The sequence below is a fragment of the Poeciliopsis prolifica genome, unplaced genomic scaffold (genome assembly GCF_027474105.1).
Source record: "Poeciliopsis prolifica strain line A6 unplaced genomic scaffold, Auburn_PproV2 SCAFFOLD014, whole genome shotgun sequence".
NCBI lineage: Eukaryota > Metazoa > Chordata > Actinopteri > Cyprinodontiformes > Poeciliidae > Poeciliopsis > Poeciliopsis prolifica.
In genome coordinates this window covers 3,988,366-4,007,571 of record NW_026562389.1, presented here as the reverse complement: position 1 = coordinate 4,007,571, position 19,206 = coordinate 3,988,366, and the positions used below count along the sequence as shown (strand labels likewise).

Genomic DNA, 19,206 nt, shown 5'->3' with positions numbered 1-19,206 from the left:
GCTGTTTTATTCACTATGACTGTATATATCTAACGTGTTACAGCAGATTGCCTTGCAAAATAATAATAACCTTTGAACCTTTTCCAGATTTTTGATGTCATATCAAACTTCAATGTGTTTTAGTTGGATTTTATGCAATGGGTCAACTCAAGCAGAGTATATTGTAAAATATCAGGAAATATTACGTTTTTCAATATTGTTGAGAAACTTAAATATTAAAAGTATGCTGTACATTTGTATTTTTCCCTACCTGAGTCAATATTTTGCAGAACCTCACTCAAATCTTTTTGCAGCCTTTACCTTTTTCCCCGCTGTTGCCCTTTATTTAACACCCTGTTCCACATGCCTGCTGTATCCCTTAGGTAGTTTGTGGCAAACTGGTAACAGGATGTCTTACGTTTGCTTTTTCAGCAGTCACTTTATTCTTTCCCACGTGCCACATAGTTGAGATTTAGGGAGTAATAATAATTATCCCAGCCGAGCAGTGGATTCCTACAGCTCCTCCAATGTTACCAGATGCCTCTTTGCTGCTTAATCCTCTCCTTGCTCAGCCTGTCAGTTTAAGTGGATGGCCGTATGTTGGTAGGTTTGCACCTGTTTCATCATTTTTCTATTGTTGAGGATGGATTAAAAAGTGTTTAGGAAACATTTACAGCTAGTGTTTTAACTGTGATTTAAATCGCTTTACACATTTATCCATATATGGTGTGTATTCTTAGTCTTCCTCATGCTGTTTGTTTAATAACTGCTTCACAAAATAGTTACATTTAAGCTAATAATACATTTCAAATTAAATTATACACAAATTATCTCTAAATTTATTTACAAATGACTTCTGAGGATAATTTATTTAACTGCATTTTATTTTATTACACCAGCTTAAAAGGGTTTAAATATAAAAACTATTGAAATGCCATTTAGAAAAAAATTAAAAGATCATGCATTGTGTAATATGTCCCATATCAATCATTTAAAATACATTGAAATGTACTGTTATAATGTGAGAAAATGTGAAAATATTGAAGGGGTATGAGAACTTATGGTACCAGCCGTTTCCACTGCAAGGACCACATCTCTCTCCCTCTCTCATCAGTGCATGAGAAATTGCCTAATGAGGAATGGGTCGCACATTTCCACAAACTCATTAACCCGCGAGCGAGTGAGACTAATTGCAGCGTTTGGGTAATGTGATTTCACATCTGTTACTGCAGCCCAGGACACAGCAGTCGGCATGGGGCCGGATCTGCTGGGCTGAGTCGGAACCTAGAACTAGATTCCCCAGATCTGCAGAGACAACCAAACACAGAGAGCTGGGCCAACGGTGCATCAGCTCAGTCTGGATTGGGGCAGTCAGAGCAGAGCCGGGGTTTGAGTGTTCAGTCAGCTGTCGGACTGTATCTTGTAAATGCATGCTTGTTCAGGGTAGGTGGCCGTTCTGGTTCCGTTCTAGAAAAAAGAAATGCAATTAGAGAAATAAGCGATGGAGGAATAGCACAAAAAGCTTCAGCAAAGAGGACACGATAAATAGATTAAGATGAAATAAATTATTTTTTTCCCATTGAGTTTCCGATACAGTTTGAACTGTAACTTCAATTAAATGAGCATAAACAGTCATTGGAGCTGACGATGATGAGAAATATGTTTCCGAAGCCTCGCAATTCTCGGATTTTGATAAGCAGATAGAAAATATTGGGAAAATACATACTTTTTCATGAAGGCTTAAAAGTTTACATAAATGCAATATCACAGAAACATCGTATTCCTCATTGTGTCACATAAACACATAAAAAATTTGTATTTATGGCTATGACGTGTCTTAGTATAGGCTATTCTTAATATTTGAGCAAATTACTACAAACCAGTGTATGTTAATAGAAAAGGTGGGCACCAACTGCTTAATTTGGAAAAAAGTAATACTACTTTCGTTAATTATGATTAATCTTTTGTTTAACCTCCCTGCATTGTTACAGAAACTCCAATTATAAGTTTACAGGCAGCGAGGCTGCTGATGGTAATGCCATATCTCATCAATTACCATCCCGTGACCATAAATTGGCCTCAGCGCTGCAGCGAGATATGAGGTTAACACGCTGATTAATTTGAGCTGCTGTGATTTTCAGGCTCAAGTTGACACTTATGCTCTTTGACACAGAAAGTGAGGTCCGCCCGCCTCTCATAATGGAGTAAAATTTTATTTACCTCATCCAGGCCTGCTCCCGAGTCTCATCAGGATCGTTTGAAATTAAAGCAAGAACGGGTAAGATGTTTGATTTAAAATGTACTTCAAAACAATATATATGTATAGAAAATGTGAATTCCACATGATCATACAGAAGAAGACTTTTTTTTATCAGAGTATTTTTGTTTGTTTGTTTGTTTTCACTGTTTTCAGACTATTCATAAACACGACAGGACTGGTTAGCGTATAGGCTATTAGAAAAATGAGACTTATTTTAAGTAGTTTGCAAAACCGAAGATGATTTTAAATCCACAGACCTTTCAGTGACTTATTTTATATATACATGAAATTTTTTCACTATTTCATTGACTATTTACTCATCTCTTAAATCTGTCAACATGCAAGTCTTTTTCACAAATAGTTTTGCTGTTGCTTCATGATGATTTTAAACTATTGACCTCGGATATGAAAGAATTATCATTAACCCGTGAATCGCAAATCCATTTTGAATTATATTTTTATGTATGTTCATCCACTCTGATCACTTAATTTACACCAGTGGTGAACTTTAGCCTGATTCCGCCTCTTTCATCCTGACGTCGTCATTTCCTGCTGGTCCTTTAATTCAAAAATAACCTTCATCGATGGTTTACTCGATCCCAATCTAATTGCATTATTAAAATCACCAACCAATATTTTATTTTTACTAAAATGAGCCATTTCTAAATATAAATCTAGAACTTGCTCCCCAACAGGATCCCATATGAAGCTGCACGGAACGAGTTTTACTTGTCGTCTCGCGAAACAACTGCGTTACAATGGACTGAGCCACTTATACCAGATGTATGTCGCTTGCACAAGACCTGGATTTAAATGTACAAATCATATTCCTTGTGAAACATAGTGTATTCCGAGAACCGCGGGGATGTTTACCCACAGTCCACTCAATACCCTCAGTAGGGTGACCGTCACGGTTAAAAGCAATGACCGTCACATCAGAGCCCCGACATCTTTACCGCCTCTATGAGCCACTATGAGACCAGTCATCCTTCATAACTGCTTTAACCCTGTCATCTCATAAACACTGCGAAAAAAAAGCGTCTCCAGGACCTCAGACTGCACAATCAACTGTGAGAGCAGCTTTTTAGCTTCCCGGCCCTTATTGGACACAATTACGCACACAGCATGATGCTGCCGCGCGTTACTGATGTTAAATTGAACAGAGTCGCACATCGTCCTTGTTTCGACATTCTTGAAAAGTACTTTTATTCGTTTTGTTCATTTTTAAACTGGTACAAACCCGTCGTTATGGTGCAATCCGATGTAAGATCAAACATTTAAGAAATGTGTCAAGTAATAATAGCACATACAATAAGTTAAAACATGTCACAAAAAGACCAGCGTGTACAGCAAGAATGTTTTATCTACACAAAACATCCTAAAACAGAGTATAGGCCAGCAGAGAGGTCATCGTTTTGTTCGCACCGTTATGTTTTGCTGATTTGATTTGATCCCGGCACTGGGTTCGGTGTGAGTGGGGGCCGTTTCTCCCTTCATCAAAAGACCAAATTCCCCCACACAGAGACGCAGCCCAAAAGAGTCTCCGGGGAAGTGGGGTCCGACTGATTTGTAATACCTGTTTGACAAAACACAACATCACCTGGATACATTAAAGTGTGCGTAGAGACACACTCAGTGAAAACGTAAACACAAGGATTGTTTGGCTCTCATTAATTAAGACCTATATTCTAGTGATCATACAATAGCATTTATCGTTAAGTGTTGATAAAGTCCTTTTGAAATAACAAGATAAAGAACTCCAAACTCATCCCCCCCCCCCCCCACCCGATCTTGTCCATTTGTCTTGTTCGTCTCCATCCTGTTCTCTCATTTCTAAGTAGCAGGAGTAAAAACAGAAGAAAGGCGCAGGGCGGATTTGGGACAAGAAGCCTGGAGGAGCAGAATGATGTGAGCTGAAAAGTCACTAAGTGAAACTCATCGACACTGTGTGCTCCAGCGCTTTGCGCCTAAGTGACGCGATGCTTGTCCCTCTCCACATATCACTGTCCGGGGAGCTACACAGCTGAGGGGAGCCCGATACGTTCGTGGGGCCGGAGAGGGACGCCGACATTCCCGGGAAAGGCGTCTGGTAGAGGTGGGACTGCAGGCCGGATCCGTTGGAGGACAGGCCGTTAGAGAGGCCCATTGAGTTTGGCGGCGGACCGGGACCCAGGCTGCACTGCGAGAGGGACTGCGCCATGCCCGGCTGACGACCCAGGGCCGGCGGGAGCTGCAACTGGGAGACCCCGGGCATCCCGGTGGCCCAGCGCGAATCGTTGGCGTGAAACGAGCACAGGCTGTTCTCCATGGCGGCCGCTGCGGAGAACTGCGGCAGGCCAGGCGTCGGGAGCAGCGTCCCTGGGGCGCGGAACACGTTGGTGGTCTTCTTTCTTTTCTTCCACTTAGCGCGTCTGTTCTGGAACCAAACCTGGACAACAAGGATATAAAATGTGCACAATTAAAGACACTGAAAAAATAAGAGCGGGAGAGAGAGAAAAAAACATGACAGAAGAAGAAATTGGTTCCGGTTCCTCGATCGAGGTGGTAGTTTGGGTTCAAATTAGATCATTTCAAGTGATACATCAAATTGTTTTAAGTGTTATTAAATCTTTAAAGAGTTAATTTAGAATACATGCCATTGACTGATATGTTTATCAATTCTCAACGGAGGAGCTCTTGATTTTGATTAACAAAGAAATATAATAATTATCCGTGGCTATCAATGAAAAAAGGCACATCTATCTCTCTATCTATCTATCTATCTATCTATCTATCTATCTATCTATCTATCTATCTATCTATCTATCTATCTATCTATCTATCTATCTATCTATCTATCTATCTATCTATCTATCTATCTATCTATCTATCTATCTATCTATCTATCTATCTATCTATCTATCTATCTATCTATCTATCTATCTATCTATCTATCTATCTATCTATCTATCTATCTATCTATCTATCTATCTATCTATCTATCTAGTGAATGCATTAGCTGAAAATTGTGACTTGAAAGATATTTAATCTGCATGTAAAAACGGTATTACAATAAAAATAATTCAATTAAATTTGCAATATTGTGGCTAACCCACAACAGTGGGATCCCAATTAATACAAAATAAAATTCCATACATTCAATTAAAATTAATTAAATTTCTAATGGCTGTAATTCCTCAGAAAGAGATTTTTTTTTGTTTGTTTGTTTTGTATTTATTTTTTTGTAGTAATTATTAAATTATTGAAACTCTAAGCACACCTGGCTGTCTTAACTTCACAAAATCAACTGAAGAAATAAACAAAACAGAAAATATTCCCATCTCCCACAGAGCCGCTCGGAAAAGCTTTGCAGACAGAAGTGAACGCGCACGAGGCGCTGAGGTTTTTAAAGATTTCATCATCTTCGTGTGTGATTAATGCGCGCGCAGGGCCGCGAGTCGATGCCACCGTATTAAAAAGTGAAATCTCGCTCTCATTCCGCTCAGCCAGCCGTGAAACGTCGCCCAAACCCATTACACTCGAGGGGGGAAAGAAAATGCAATTTCTCATTCCATTAAAAAAAAAAAAAAAAAAAGAAAAAAAGAAAAAGTACAATATATTCTCGAGAGTCCCTATTAAGACGTCGCTGATGGAGCATTTTAAAGGAGAGGCTGTGCAAAGGCATGCAGGTGGGGACCAGCACGCCCACTTAGAGTGCCCACCTGCACGGTCAGCACTAATGTTTACCAACAAAAGCCGAGATGCAAAGACAATCTGCGCAGCGTGGAATAAAGAATTGATTGTACAGGTGACTAATGATTATTCTGCTTTTATTGCTTTCACAGGAATAATTTACATGGATTTCACATCAGTGGTTAATAATCCATTCAGTTATAAATAAAAGTGAAATTAGCTGGTAATGGGTTTGCTTTCTTGTTGCCTGGTTTATGTTCTAGGATGCCAGCTTTAAAATAAGCATTGTATTTGTTATTGAATTTAAACCGCTCCCAAGTTTAAATGTTTTTTTTTTTTTTTTACTTTTGGATGATAATATTTTGGTTATAATAATTAAATTAATTCATCCCAATATAAATGTAAACCGGAAATCCCTAGAGTAGTCACGAAATAAAGACGTCAATTGTTTGATAAAAGTGTGGTTTGTAAAGGATCAAACAAGGAAAACAAAACTATTTTTAATTCTATTAACAAAATAACTTGCTAGATTACTTAAGAGCATTTCACAAATTTCATAGCATGAAAGTGAACGAGACTGAAAGTGCGGATTTCACGCTCATCTGTGGACGAAGAGCATTTCAGCACCTTGGACAGAGCATTTGGAAATTTAGATGCGCTTTGTATTTAGAATTGACGCCTGTCACTATTTTGTTTTTATTTTATTTTTTTGTTAAAGTGGAACCACACTTTTTTTTTTTTTTAGTAATTATTTCTTTTGACTTTCCCTTTAATCTCATGGTCCACAAACCTGAAATAGAAAATATTACTGTTGTTCATAGGAACACCCCTCTAATTTCAGGATTATATGTCTTAGCAAAAAGTAGGAGCACAAAGGCGCGTATTTAGTTTAGTACTTCTGACATTTAAAAAAATAGAAAATCTTCAAATATTTCATATATATATATATATATATATATATATATATATATATATATATATATATATATATATATATATATATATATATATATATATATATATATATATATATATGAGAAAAGTGAATGTGATTAAAACTAAATTTCTCATAGAACCTCAAACCCGCCCGGCACCAGCATCTGAAAGCAGCAGGTCGAACTTGATCGCTACCTGAACTCTGGACTCGGTGAGGCCGATCCTTAGCGCCAGCTCCTCCCTCATAAAGATGTCGGGGTAATGGGTCTTGGCGAAACTGCGCTCCAGCTCGTTGAGTTGCGCCGGGGTGAAGCGCGTCCTGTGCCGCTTCTGTTTCTGCTGGCTGGCGGACTGACCGGAGCTCTGCTGTGGCTGCTGCTGCTGCTGCTGCTGCTGCTTCTCTTGCTCCTGTTTCCCGTTTACCGGCATGCCGGCAGAGTTGGACCCCACGGTGGTGATGTCTTCTCCCGGAAGGAGAGTGGTTCCCTCTACGGAGTCCGAACCAGGGGCCATGTCTCCCGGATGCCCCTGGTCCGGAACCCCACCCCCAAGTCGGCACTTGAGAGCTTCTCTGTGCCCGAGAAGCTCCGCCGCATCCTTCATCCCTGAGAGGATGATGAGGAGGAGGATTTTCAGTCATCTGAAATGTCTTACTTCTTAGTGTATTAAGTAGAATTGTAAGACAAAAATGCCTGCACTGTCTGAATTAAAGATACATTTAAAAACTAATGACTAAATACAACAATAACTGACATTTCTTAACTTCCAGAATTAGCTAATAAATCACAGAAATTTAATTATTTTTACAAAATGAACTTCACTATCTAACGCATCAACATCAAATAAGAAGTAGAAATCTTACACTGGAGTTTCGGGCCGGAGTTTAGTGATGATAACTCACCGAGCCGAGCATCCAGGAGGTCGGCGTGAGAGAGCATCGCGTATCGCTCCAGGGCGAAAGGCGCTCCGAAAAAAATCCCGTAACTTTGGGGCAATTTAAAAAAGTATATCGTCTAAATGAACGAAAATTCAGTTTGTGGTTAAAAAAGGAGGTCCCTTGCATTATAATGTCCTTTAGAGCGACGGGGAGGCGCTTATTAGTTGAAAGAAGCCGTGAGCTTCCTCGTATTGGAGCCAATCAGAGCGGGAGCTTGAGAATGTCATCGACGTGATTCCCCTCCTCCTCCTCTTTTTTCCAATAGTTTTTTTTTTTTTTTTTTTTTTTATCAACACACCTGCACGCACGCTGGGATGCAGGCACAAACCACAGAATTAGTACAATTCAATCTTCTGCCGTTTCATCCTCTGATTTATTAGCTTTTCCTGCAGAAATTATTCAATATTCAACATCTTAATGTGTTTAATCTCTTATGGAAACCTATGCAAAATCCTGGAGATGCACAGATAGAAGAGCAGGGTTTTATTCTGTGGGAGCAAAGTAACGCTTGACTAGTTTGGAAGACAAAATACAGAATAATCACAGGAACATTTCGGATTAAAAGAGCTGATTATTGATTATTTACAAACTGGGGGTGCTTATAGGCTATATAAGAAAACCAAAACGAAAACAGAAATTTAATTAAAGTTTACCCTGTGGCAAATATTTTTGACCATTGCTTGGCGGACTTATTTTTATCTTAATTTTTTTTATATCCAAAATAACTAAATACACTTTTAAGAAAACAATTAAGCTTTTAAACACCCCTCATTACCCATCGGAGTCCAACTTCTCTCCCTCGTCCTTGGGCCACAAACAAAACAAATATAGCTCCCATTTCCCCCCGTGGCAGGTGATTTGTGGAGACAAATCGAGGAAATAAATAAATAAACGAGAACAGATGGATTTAAGCTCCGTTAGTGATCGGCCGCTTTAACTCCCATCGACTTTTTATCAACTCGGGTTCAATTAAAGGTATTTAGGCCTGTTTGCTTCAAACAAAATCAGACGTGCAGCAGCCTAAACGGCCGTGCCCCTTTAGCAGAAGTCCATGAGTAGGTCTATTATACAATTAACAGGACAGTCATCGATCTGCGCTCCCTGCTTCAGACCGCGGTGGTTGTTTCAGAAGCGGCTTCTGGCAGATGTCAGGGGGGCAGACTGGTGAATAGACCACCGCCTGGGACTAAATAGGGTTTTTTTTTTTTTTTTTGCAGCCGAACAAAGGAGGCGTCCGAGCGAGGATCCACATGCAGGCAACTCATCATTTTTTTTTTTTTTTTTTTTTTTTTGCTCCTCGGGGCGCAGGGAAGTATAAGCCCATATGCGTGGAACAGCTTGAAAACTTAAGGAAATGGGTTGGCGCATGGGTCCACTGAGATGGAGGAGCGACTGATGAGCTCCCGGAGGTTCAGGAGAAGCAATCAGCAGCAGGAGCAGCAGCAGAACAGGCTCGATTTCATTTGATCCACACGTAGCAGACCAGGTGGAAAGAGAGAGGAACTCCTCAGGTTGCGGAGGGCCTGAGGCAGGGGGGACATGGTCAGTATGCTTTGGACGACGCTTGATACGCAGGCTGAGGAGGACTGACGTGGGAACGGATTTGTAAAGATCTACCATAGCGACTCAGCTGTAGTAAGGAAATAAATATTAACTGGTGCATATAGGTCCAGATCAATTAATCATTTTTATTTTATTTTTAATCAGGCAATTTTGTACAATCAGAGTTCACTTTGTTTATTTTTGAAACGCCATATTTGTATCATCACACAATTATAAAATAGTATTTTATTTTAAATAATATAACATTAATATAATATAATATAATATAATATAATATAATATAATATAATATATAGGAGAAATAAAATAATGAACAAATCCAACATTTTTAGAATGATATTAACCCGATACTTCTAGTTAAATAAAAACAAATCAAAACCAGCCGGTGGAGTGAACATCAGCGTGTCCGATCCTCAGACTGTAATATATAAGCTGTTATAAGAGGAACCCCCCCTGAAATGGGTCTATGTCTCACTCAGCCTCCCTAACTGGACCACATCAATCTTCACCAGTAAAAACACGCTCACGAACGATCCTCTCGGGTTAATGCGGCGCATCTGAGTGCAGAACGGCTGTTTACACGCGAGGAGACGCTTTTAATGGAAGCGCACCAAAAGGAGAAAAAGAAAAAAAAAAAAAAAAGCCCAAAACAAATGCAATTTTGTAGAGCAATTTCAGAGATCAGGAACTCCGTGTCTACCTTTTTTTTTCTTTTTCTTCTTTTTTTTTTTTTAGCAATCAGTCTGCGTTAAATCCATTGCTCATATGGGCCTTTGCAGGCTAAAACAAACGTAGTTTGCAAGGATCAGTTTCTTTCCACCACAACCAAATTGCAACATGCGAGCCAGGAGGCAAGATGCTTGTTTCTTGTGCTCGGGGCCCATTGCGTCGCCTCGCAGGCACCTGCATTCACTCAGTTATACAAATCTAAAGGGAAAATCGATTTTCCATCTGCAGGGACGGGACGCGGAGCAAATCATACCGAGTTGTTTTTTTCTTTCTTTCTTTTTTTTTGTGCAGGTGATTTGACAGTCAGAGGAATAAGAAAGCAGAGCAATGACTGCGGTGGATCTAAACACAGACAGTTGAAGCCCATAAAGAGGCTTTCCTCTTCGGTCACCCAGCCTGGGCCGCACCACCCAGCGCATCTCATGCACCAATTAGGCCGGCCGCCCTCCGTCTGGTGTCCGCTCCCTTCTTGATGCAGAGCACTGAGTGGTAATCACGGCATCAAATAAAATAATCAGCAAAGAAGAGCCATTTCCTTAATGAAACAAAAGAGGCTGGTGTCACGCAGAAAGGTGGTGTGGTGGCGTCAGGAGTTCATTTTGGAGTGGGGGGTGATTGTGGGGGTTATTAAAATAGCACTGAAAGCCACAATGGATCTCATTTACATATCGGCGTCCCCAGTATAGCTTTAAAATGTCTCATTACCTGGTGCCAATGTGTGCCCCACGCTGCAAATGGTCTATCTTTAGGGTGCGCCAATAAACACGCAGATAGTTGGAAACTATCAACATGTTTATTGGTTTCATACAAGCAAAAAATTTTGATTTTGTTTAGCAATCACCAATTTAAAAGAAATCACCGATTTCTTTTGGTTCAAAAACAGAGATTACTTTATGATCTGTAAAGCGAAACTGCAGCTCAGGGCCACCAAACCAACAGGGGCCCCGCAAGAGCCCAAGTCACACAAGCCAGGCTTATAAACGTCACGCTCTGGTTTTAATTGTGTGTAATAAAGCGTGCGATCCTTGATCTTTAAAATGTTAAATGTAAATCAGGTTAGTCGGACTGCAAAGAGTTTTCTTTTTCCAAGAAAACAAATGTTTTTTTATGCTTTACCTTTTTTTTTCAATCACCTAGAGTTCAAAAGTAGAAAAAACACTTAAAAATACATTTAGTGTCTTGAAAATTATTATTTTAAAATCCAGTGAGAAGGAGATTAAAGGATGTTCTCTGTGCTCTCTAAGACAATTGCCATTAGACCAATCTCAAACTTTTTTTATTTTTTACCATTTCATGAAAGAATTGTCCAACTTCAGTGTATTCTATTGCATTTTAGAACAACAAAAAACCCAATGCATAATTGTGAAGAAGAAGGAAAATGATACATGATTTTACAAATAAACATCTAAAAAATTTACCACATATCTAACCACTGTCTTTACCCATTTGCCCCAAACTAAAATCCTGTGCAATCATTCGTTTTCAGATTTGTTTTCATTAAATGAATCTGCATCTGTGTAATTTAAGTTCAATATAGATGTTGGCTATAGAACAGCATCAGCATCAGGAAGCTGAAGGACCACAGCAGGTAAGTCGGCCATAAACATGAGGAAATATTTAACATGAGACCCCTTCTGGTCAGCAACTCCACAAATCTGGTCTTTGTAAAAGAGGCAATTTAGTTTAAAAATGTTAACTATATCCACAAGAAGCCTTGTTTGCAGTTTATAAGCAACATGAAGGATACTCTAGAGTCCTTGAGTCATCTGAGAAGATGAAACCAAAATTAAACATTTTAGCCTTCCTTCAAAACTCTGTTGCTTTTAATTCCAAGACTGTCCATCAGCCTAATTCCATCATCAGCATGGTGACAGTAATATGTTGTAAGTATGGTTTCTTTAACACTTGGTCAGGATGGTGAGAATGAGGTTGAAACTAAACACAGGTCAATACAAGAGGAAAACATGAGGAGACTGAAAAAAAAGACAAAAATTGTTTTTCCTTAAATTCCTCATTGTTACTTACTATGTTTTTTGTTTTTAATATGTTAAAATTTGTTAAATTCATTTAAAAAAAAAACATAAAAAGCACCTTCTGACTTTTGAGTTGGAATTTTTACCCCATCAGAAAATAATATTCTTATTTAAGGAATGGTTTTGATAAATCTTTTATAATTAGTTGATGTGAATTTGATTCAAGCAACCCTCATGTAGTTAAGTTGATGCAGTATAATAATCACTGTTACTTCCAGTCCAAGCTATAGCAACTCTGCATACTGTAGAATGCATAATATAGGCACAAAATAAATCCTACGATTTCCCACACATCCATATTGCAGGTAGTTTAATTTATGTACATGACTTCAAACAAGTTCTCAAGTGAAATCAAAATGCACAATGACAAAAAAAGAGAGAAAGAAAGAAAATAAAAGAAAAAAAATAAATTGGAGCTTTTGCTCATATATTTTAGAAAAATGCCTGACTTGAACCAGGCTGCAAAAACAAACCTTCTTTCAAATCTTTTGTGACAGCCTATTGGCTGAGGAAAGCTACTGAGGTTTTGTCGTAAACCTTGAGTAAAAGCTTGATTCCTGCTCATCATGAGGCCTGTATGTTTTCATGACACAATGTTAAGGTTGGAACAGAAACATTATCCCTCAGATTTGGACCGTCTATGTAACATAGTCTAACTAATGCAAAGGGTGAAAAGATTTTCATGTATCCAATTAACTGATTGTCAAAATTATTTTTGGCTTTTTTCCATTTTCATTTTGTATGAGAGTAACGGAAATAACAAAATATTCAAGAACACAAGAAATAGTTGAAGACAATATGAAAACAGGATAACTGGAAGAAAGATAGAAAAGAGATTTGGACAAATACATACATCAGTAGACTTTATTTATTCATTTAATTAATGTAGTCTTAAAGTGAATATTTTCATATCAGTAAAATTGAATAATTAAGGTGCAAACCTCATTAAAACTATATAAATCTAAAGTTTTTATTGATTAATTTATTTGATTTGGTTATATATTATATTATATTATATCATATTATATTATATTATATTATATTATATTATATTATATTATATTATACAGATGGAAGACCCTCTTCTCCATGATACTTTGACTTTCCCTCTAGTTCTGCTCCATCTGTTAGAATATGTTCTTGCTTAAGTCCAGTCATTAGTGGGTCTATTACTGCAGGTCCATCATTAAAAAGCTTTAATGCATCACCGAAGGCAATGAGAATCTGTGCAAAGTGACAGAAACCATAATTCACAATGCAACCTGCAAAAGTGCATTGATAACATGACAGAGATAACAGCATCAAAAAGTAATCCAATATTAATGTGTGAAATATTTCTATTTACACAGCAAAACCAGGAATATGTTACTGGACAAGATCTGATTAGGAATAATTGTATTAATTATGGGGTATTATATGCTGAGAATAACTTGCTCACACACATTTTGTGCCCCTGAAATTCAGGATAAAGTGGGAGGACTTGGGTCAGTAGTGCCTCTGAGTAGCTTGAAATTAGAAACATGTGCTGGTAATTATGAAACTGCAGCAAAGCCACATTGTGCAATTTAATGCCTCAGCAAATTAAAGAATAAATGGGATCAGTCTCTTTGACCTTGCTCAGTCGGACTTGATCTACCTGATACTTCACTCACTCACAGCCAGGAGTCCAGGTAAAAGTCACCTCTGCAATTTGAAAGCAGAGCAACGAAACCAATACAATAAACCCCAGTAGCACACATTATCCTGCTGCTGCTGACCACAACCCTTCAGCTTCCTCGTGTTTTCAGTGCTTTGCTCACTCTGCCTGTTCAGCTCGTCTCTCACTTCAAAAGCTCCGCACTCTCCCATCCATCCATTCTCTTTATCTCCCTTTCCTCTTTTCCCTCCCTTCCTCCCTCCTCTCTCTGCCACATTTCTGCCGCCACCCTGCTAAACACGGCACACTACCCCTCCCAAGATTAATTGATCATCAATTTAGCTCTAATTTGGACCAAGTCAGCTGGTAAATGGGGCAGTTTTCCCTGATTGTTAGTGAAATGTGCGCAAGTACATTGATAAATTTTGATTATTTATCAATTACAACCAAATGAACTAAATCTATTGAATAAATTCGAGCCTGATTGCCATAATAGAGTTTGAAAATATGGCTATTGATAATGATTCCGGCTAATAGTCTTTTCCGGTCGTGGCTGTCGGGCTTGTCGGAGTGACAACACAAAAGTAATTTTTCACAGAATCAGCTCAGTGACTGCGAGGCCGATCTTTCATTAATCAGTCACATTATACGTGACGCTTTCCACACAAAGACTCAAACACTTTGTCATATTTTGTGTCAATTACCAGTCACTTGGTTGTGTTCCATCAAGACATCTTGTAATAGTTAACATATGCTAAGGTAAAGCTCCCCTGTCCCGCCCTCCAGGAGCTCTATTTGGGGAGAGGGGGGGGATACTGTCTCTGTTTGGGCTCATGATGAAATGGGGCCCTGCATGCTCTTAATTTCTTATTTTCTGGAGCTCAGACACTTATAGCAAGGGTGGGGCACAGGCTTTTTAAATGAACCTGCCACCATGTTTTCCCAAAGTTAATGGAAAAGCAGCTTGCTGGAAAATAGAAGAGGGGGAAAAATGGAATTAGGTTCAGAGGCTTTCTCACACAATAACAAGGGATAAGTATGAGCTACTGGCCTTATTCCCACACAGACATACAAATTGGTGCTGTCATTTTCTCACATGCTCACACTATTAACTAAAAACATGCTGTTTTAATTTTAGTTATTTTCAAATTCATCCTGAAGCTCACAGACACATTTATTTGTCAGAAGTTTAACATATACTAAAGAAATGTTTGGATGAGTCAACAGGAGGCTTTCTCACCTAAGAACATCATACAAACTGTCAAGCACGGTAGTGATAGCGTCATGTTGTGGAGCTTTTTCACTGCCTGTGGTTCTGGTGCATTGCACAACATGGACGGAATAACTAGGAAGGACACCAAAGTCTTTAACAATTAAAACTTTGACATAATTGGGTATTTCATTAATGACCAAAAATTAACTTCAAAAATAGGATTAAAATGGGAACAGAATCAAAATAAGCTTTACTGGCCAAGGAATTTGACCTTTTTAGGCACTCTCAGCTTACAGACATATTAATATGGAGTTTACATTTGGAGAACTTCAGAGGATATAAAGGACGTGTGGCATCTGCACAGAGTTTAGCTGCCCTTTTTCTGACCTTTGGCCCTAAAGTAAGACAGGTTTCAGATTCAGAGTCATACAATTTCTTGAAAATATGCAAGCTATACTTTTAAACCAAGTCCACCGCAGAAAGATAACACATTTATATTAACTCTATAGATTTTATCAGCCAGAGTTGTCCAAAAACACACAGAAGCTGCATGATAGATGGAATGCATTTATACTTTTTTATATTTGAGCTTTTATGCAGTGATTGTGTGTAGATTAGAGTAAATTGCCAACAAAATTAAACATGTGCACAATTGTTTCTTGTATTGTCAGTTCATCCATAAAATCCCAACAAACAGTTGAAACGAAATCTTCAAAAAAGCCTCCAGTTGATATGACATTCATGCCAATAATGAGCTGCTATGTACTGCTAACCAGAACCATTTCTGCAAATAGTGGGACAAACTGTAACTTGAACTGAACTGATTTGGTCTTAAATGCGTCTCACATTTTTGCCCTTTCCGTCTGGACCGCTGGGAGACGGGATGAGAGCTGGAATAACTGCAATATCAGCCTTCTTCTTCAATCAATGATGCGAGCCGCTCTGCGCCAATCATGGCTGCTGGAAGCAACTTAATGATCAGCGTTTAGACCGGGCAGGTAAACCGCTGTGCTGTGGAGCCAACACAGAGGCCAACTGCAGGTGAATTAACCCGGTCCACATCTAATATGCTGGTGTCAGCTCTGGTTAGTAACATGGCGAACTGTAGCCTGTATTGGCAGTGGCATAGCATCCAACAATGTCGCCCTCATATGCCAGCAGGTAGCTATCTATAATCGATGGCCACTTTTAATTGGACAAGCTGTCTGTTAGTGGACAGTGGGGGTTGTTCTGGGGAAGCATGCTGTATTTACTTCATGCTTATTGTAGATACACAAAATGAGAATATGTGAGGTTTCTAAGCCAAAAAGTCTGTAGTCAATTACATTTAAACCTTGTGCAAAGTGACATTCAATGATTTGTTGAGTAATTGACCTAAAAGTTTCATTGTAGTGTATAGTAGTGACTCGGTTGATAAGTGTAAAACCTTTTTATTGACACTGTAAAATAATTCTGGAAGCTGATATTTTACACTCCAAATAAGGTTAATGCAACAAGAAACTGACTTCAACCTTTACTTGCTGTCTTTGGTATAGTGAACAGGGAATATAAATGTATCACCAACAGACAAGTGAAAACATTAGGTCAGCCATTCACAAGGACATTTAGCTTACTTATTAGCTCTTCTTAAAATTCAAGCAATAAACTGTAAAGGAACAATATGAACTGAAAAAAGACCTGGTGAAAAATACATTTTGAAGTCCCCACATTGATTTCTGCTTAAAATAGCAACAACAAAAAAAACATTAGACAGAAATATATTTATATATTCATATTTATACAACAAAGGCATGATTGAGCTTCTTTGTTTACAGCAGGGGTCTGTTACTTTTACAGTCCAAAGACACATTTAGGATCTTATTTCTGCTAAATAAAACTCATTTTTGAGCCAAATGTGATATTGCCTTTTGAAAAATGTCATCATTTTGATAAATATCTACCATGTTAAACATTTAATTTTCAACCTAAAATCTACTAACAATTCAAAAAATTCCATTACATCACTGTGCAGTGGGCATTTTTCTATGAAAAATCTGAGAAACTGCTCAAATATGCATTGGTAATTTTATTTATATTTGAAAATAGCTGTTTTATTATTATTATTATTATTATTATTATTATTATTATTTTATTTTATTTTTTTTATCATTGTTCGCAAAAGTCATGTTACTATAGCCTGTCAGATGCACAAGGCAAATAATTATGCAAGCACACACTCACACTCCAGGTGACTTAGAACCAATAAATCTAACATAATCTAACGTTTTAGCTGTGGGAGGAACCCAGAGTACCTGGACAGAACCCGTGCACATCCGGAGAGCTCCATGCAGAAAACAGGGATTTAAATCTGGGACATTCTGGCAACTGTGTCAGCATGAATCAGAAAATGGAAAAAAACAAAAAAACAAAAACAAAACAAAGCAAAAAAAAACAAAACAACAACAATACAACAAACTGTTTAGCTATTGTTTCAGTCGAGAGAATGTCTATGATGCTCCAATAAAAATCAAGTCATATTTTGTTCCCTACAGTTTTCTAATCTTCTTCATGACTGTGTCAAATGTGAAACTTTCACATATACTGCAAGGAAAGCAGAGCTTCACAGCAAGGCATGCTCTTCAATAAGCTGAAGTCTTAGAATCTTTTACATGTTTTTGTCTTTTAAAGTTAATGTTTGCAATAAATATGAATAATAAAGATTCACAGTTCAGCACAAAATAATCCTTGTAATCAGATGCCATCTGCAGGTTGTTCTGGTGAAAAGCTGCAAAAATGTCTCTTTTTAAATTATCAAAATGTTAAACAAGAAAATTACAATAAACATATTTGGGGCGAGAAAAATTACCCTGTTAAATAATGTAAATTTGCCACTCAATACAATTTGTTCACCTGATAGTTTATATTGCTTTTAAATTGCACAATTATTACATTTTAACAGCAAAAATAACAAAATCCAAAGGAATTTATCAAGAACAATAATTACTGCTGTACCAGTGTCTGCATACCAATAATTGTACTGAAAATGCTTTTTAAAGGACAGTGCAAAAAAAATAAAAAATTTCTGGAAAATTCTGCAAGCAGACTCGTGATTAAACTGAGGTGGGACAGAAATATCTTCACTAATGTGGTCAATAAATGAAATCAGTGACTATTAGCCTCATTTCTACCTGGACAGGGAGGTCAGAGAAGAGGAAAAATGTAAATTAATTCTGTCTAAGCTGGAACGACCTATTGTTGCTGGGTTGAAAGGCTTTTCATTCTGTGTCCACGGACTGTTCATTATTTCCACCCTGAGTCCCACAGAGAAAAGACTGAACTGTCTGGACTAAATCGCCATTTTTTTTAAATTTTGCCTTTTGATTTAAACTTTTGAGCTAAGCCAAGAAATAGTCATCCATAAAATGACCGGGTAAAATAAACGTGTGCACCGGCATTGGATTATTTCGCTGCATTCCGTGGCATCATCATATTTTGCCTTCAGTACCTATTTTTTCCCCTTTTTGTCTACCTTTGATGATTGCATTCCTCTCTAGTATTTTAAAGAACGAGACAACTGCCAATGCTGGAAGCTTAAAGACGGAGGGTCACTGATAGACACGCCGCTTTTTGCGCAGCCGCTAATTGATATTGAGCGAGCGGCTGGTGAGGAGTGCGCAGGGCCACTGCTGGCTAATCTACGATTTAATCAGGGTGCGTAATGAAAGTGGCGGCACGCTCAGAGAGAAAAGAGACTTATAGGGGACGTCTGTCAGAAAATATGCTCCGATTCCACGAGACTCGGGGACGGGGAGGGATTTCAGCACCCGAATGGCGGCACCAGGCGCTGTCCCAGGTGCTGACGCAACATCAGCGCAGCTTAAATCTAGATATTTCATGCAATAGGCTCATCACAGCTCTGTTCATCACAGTTCTGCCTGTTGAGGTGAGCCCATAAGTGAACGGTGGTGCCACTGCAACGGGACACGCCGTGCTGAAGAGAGCGCGAAGAGTAGAGGCAGGAGAAAGGCAGGCCGTAGGCTGAATAGCAAGTGGAACATTAGTAGAGGTGTGTGTAGGAACACTGTCAGGCAATTAACAGGGCATTAGAGAGGACATACACACACGCCGCCTCAAAATTGTGCGCACAGATCTGCGCTTGCACATATCCTTTCAAATGCGCACGGAGCTGCAGACGCCACTTGCATTCATATTTTTGTCGATTGTTTGTTTCAAAGCTGCCACGTTGATTAATGAGATGTTTGAAAAAAG

The 19,206-nt window shown here is 38.5% G+C and overlaps 1 protein-coding gene across 2 annotated transcripts; it reads right to left on the bottom strand.

Annotated features, from left to right (window-relative positions):
• Positions 1–3,415: 3,415 nt before the first annotated feature.
• LOC129365812 (homeobox protein orthopedia B-like) lies at positions 3,416–7,890 on the bottom strand. 2 transcript variants are annotated; one of them, XM_055039308.1, is made up of 3 exons: positions 7,710–7,890; positions 7,043–7,452; positions 3,416–4,667 (listed from the first exon to the last, which is right to left on the bottom strand). In XM_055039308.1, the coding sequence occupies exons 1-3, from the start codon at positions 7,783–7,785 to the stop codon at positions 4,164–4,166; spliced, it is 990 nt and encodes a 329-aa protein (XP_054895283.1). In that variant the 5' UTR covers positions 7,786–7,890; the 3' UTR covers positions 3,416–4,163. The 2 variants fall into 2 exon arrangements, with proteins under 2 accessions (XP_054895283.1, XP_054895284.1); XM_055039309.1 differs by having other exon boundaries at positions 7,749–7,890.
• Positions 7,891–19,206: the final 11,316 nt, after the last annotated feature.

Excerpts from the sequence above, each read along its gene's own strand:
- LOC129365812 (XM_055039308.1), bottom strand. The coding sequence starts at position 7,785 with ATGCTCTCTCACGCCGACCTCCTGGATGCTCGGCTCGGTGAGTTATCA. Across the intron at positions 7,453-7,709 it reads CTCCGGCCCGAAACTCCAGT|GGATGAAGGATGCGGCGGAG; the intron begins GTAAGATTTCTA and ends TCATCCTCTCAG. Across the intron at positions 4,668-7,042 it reads TCACCGAGTCCAGAGTTCAG|GTTTGGTTCCAGAACAGACG; the intron begins GTAGCGATCAAG and ends CTTGTTGTCCAG.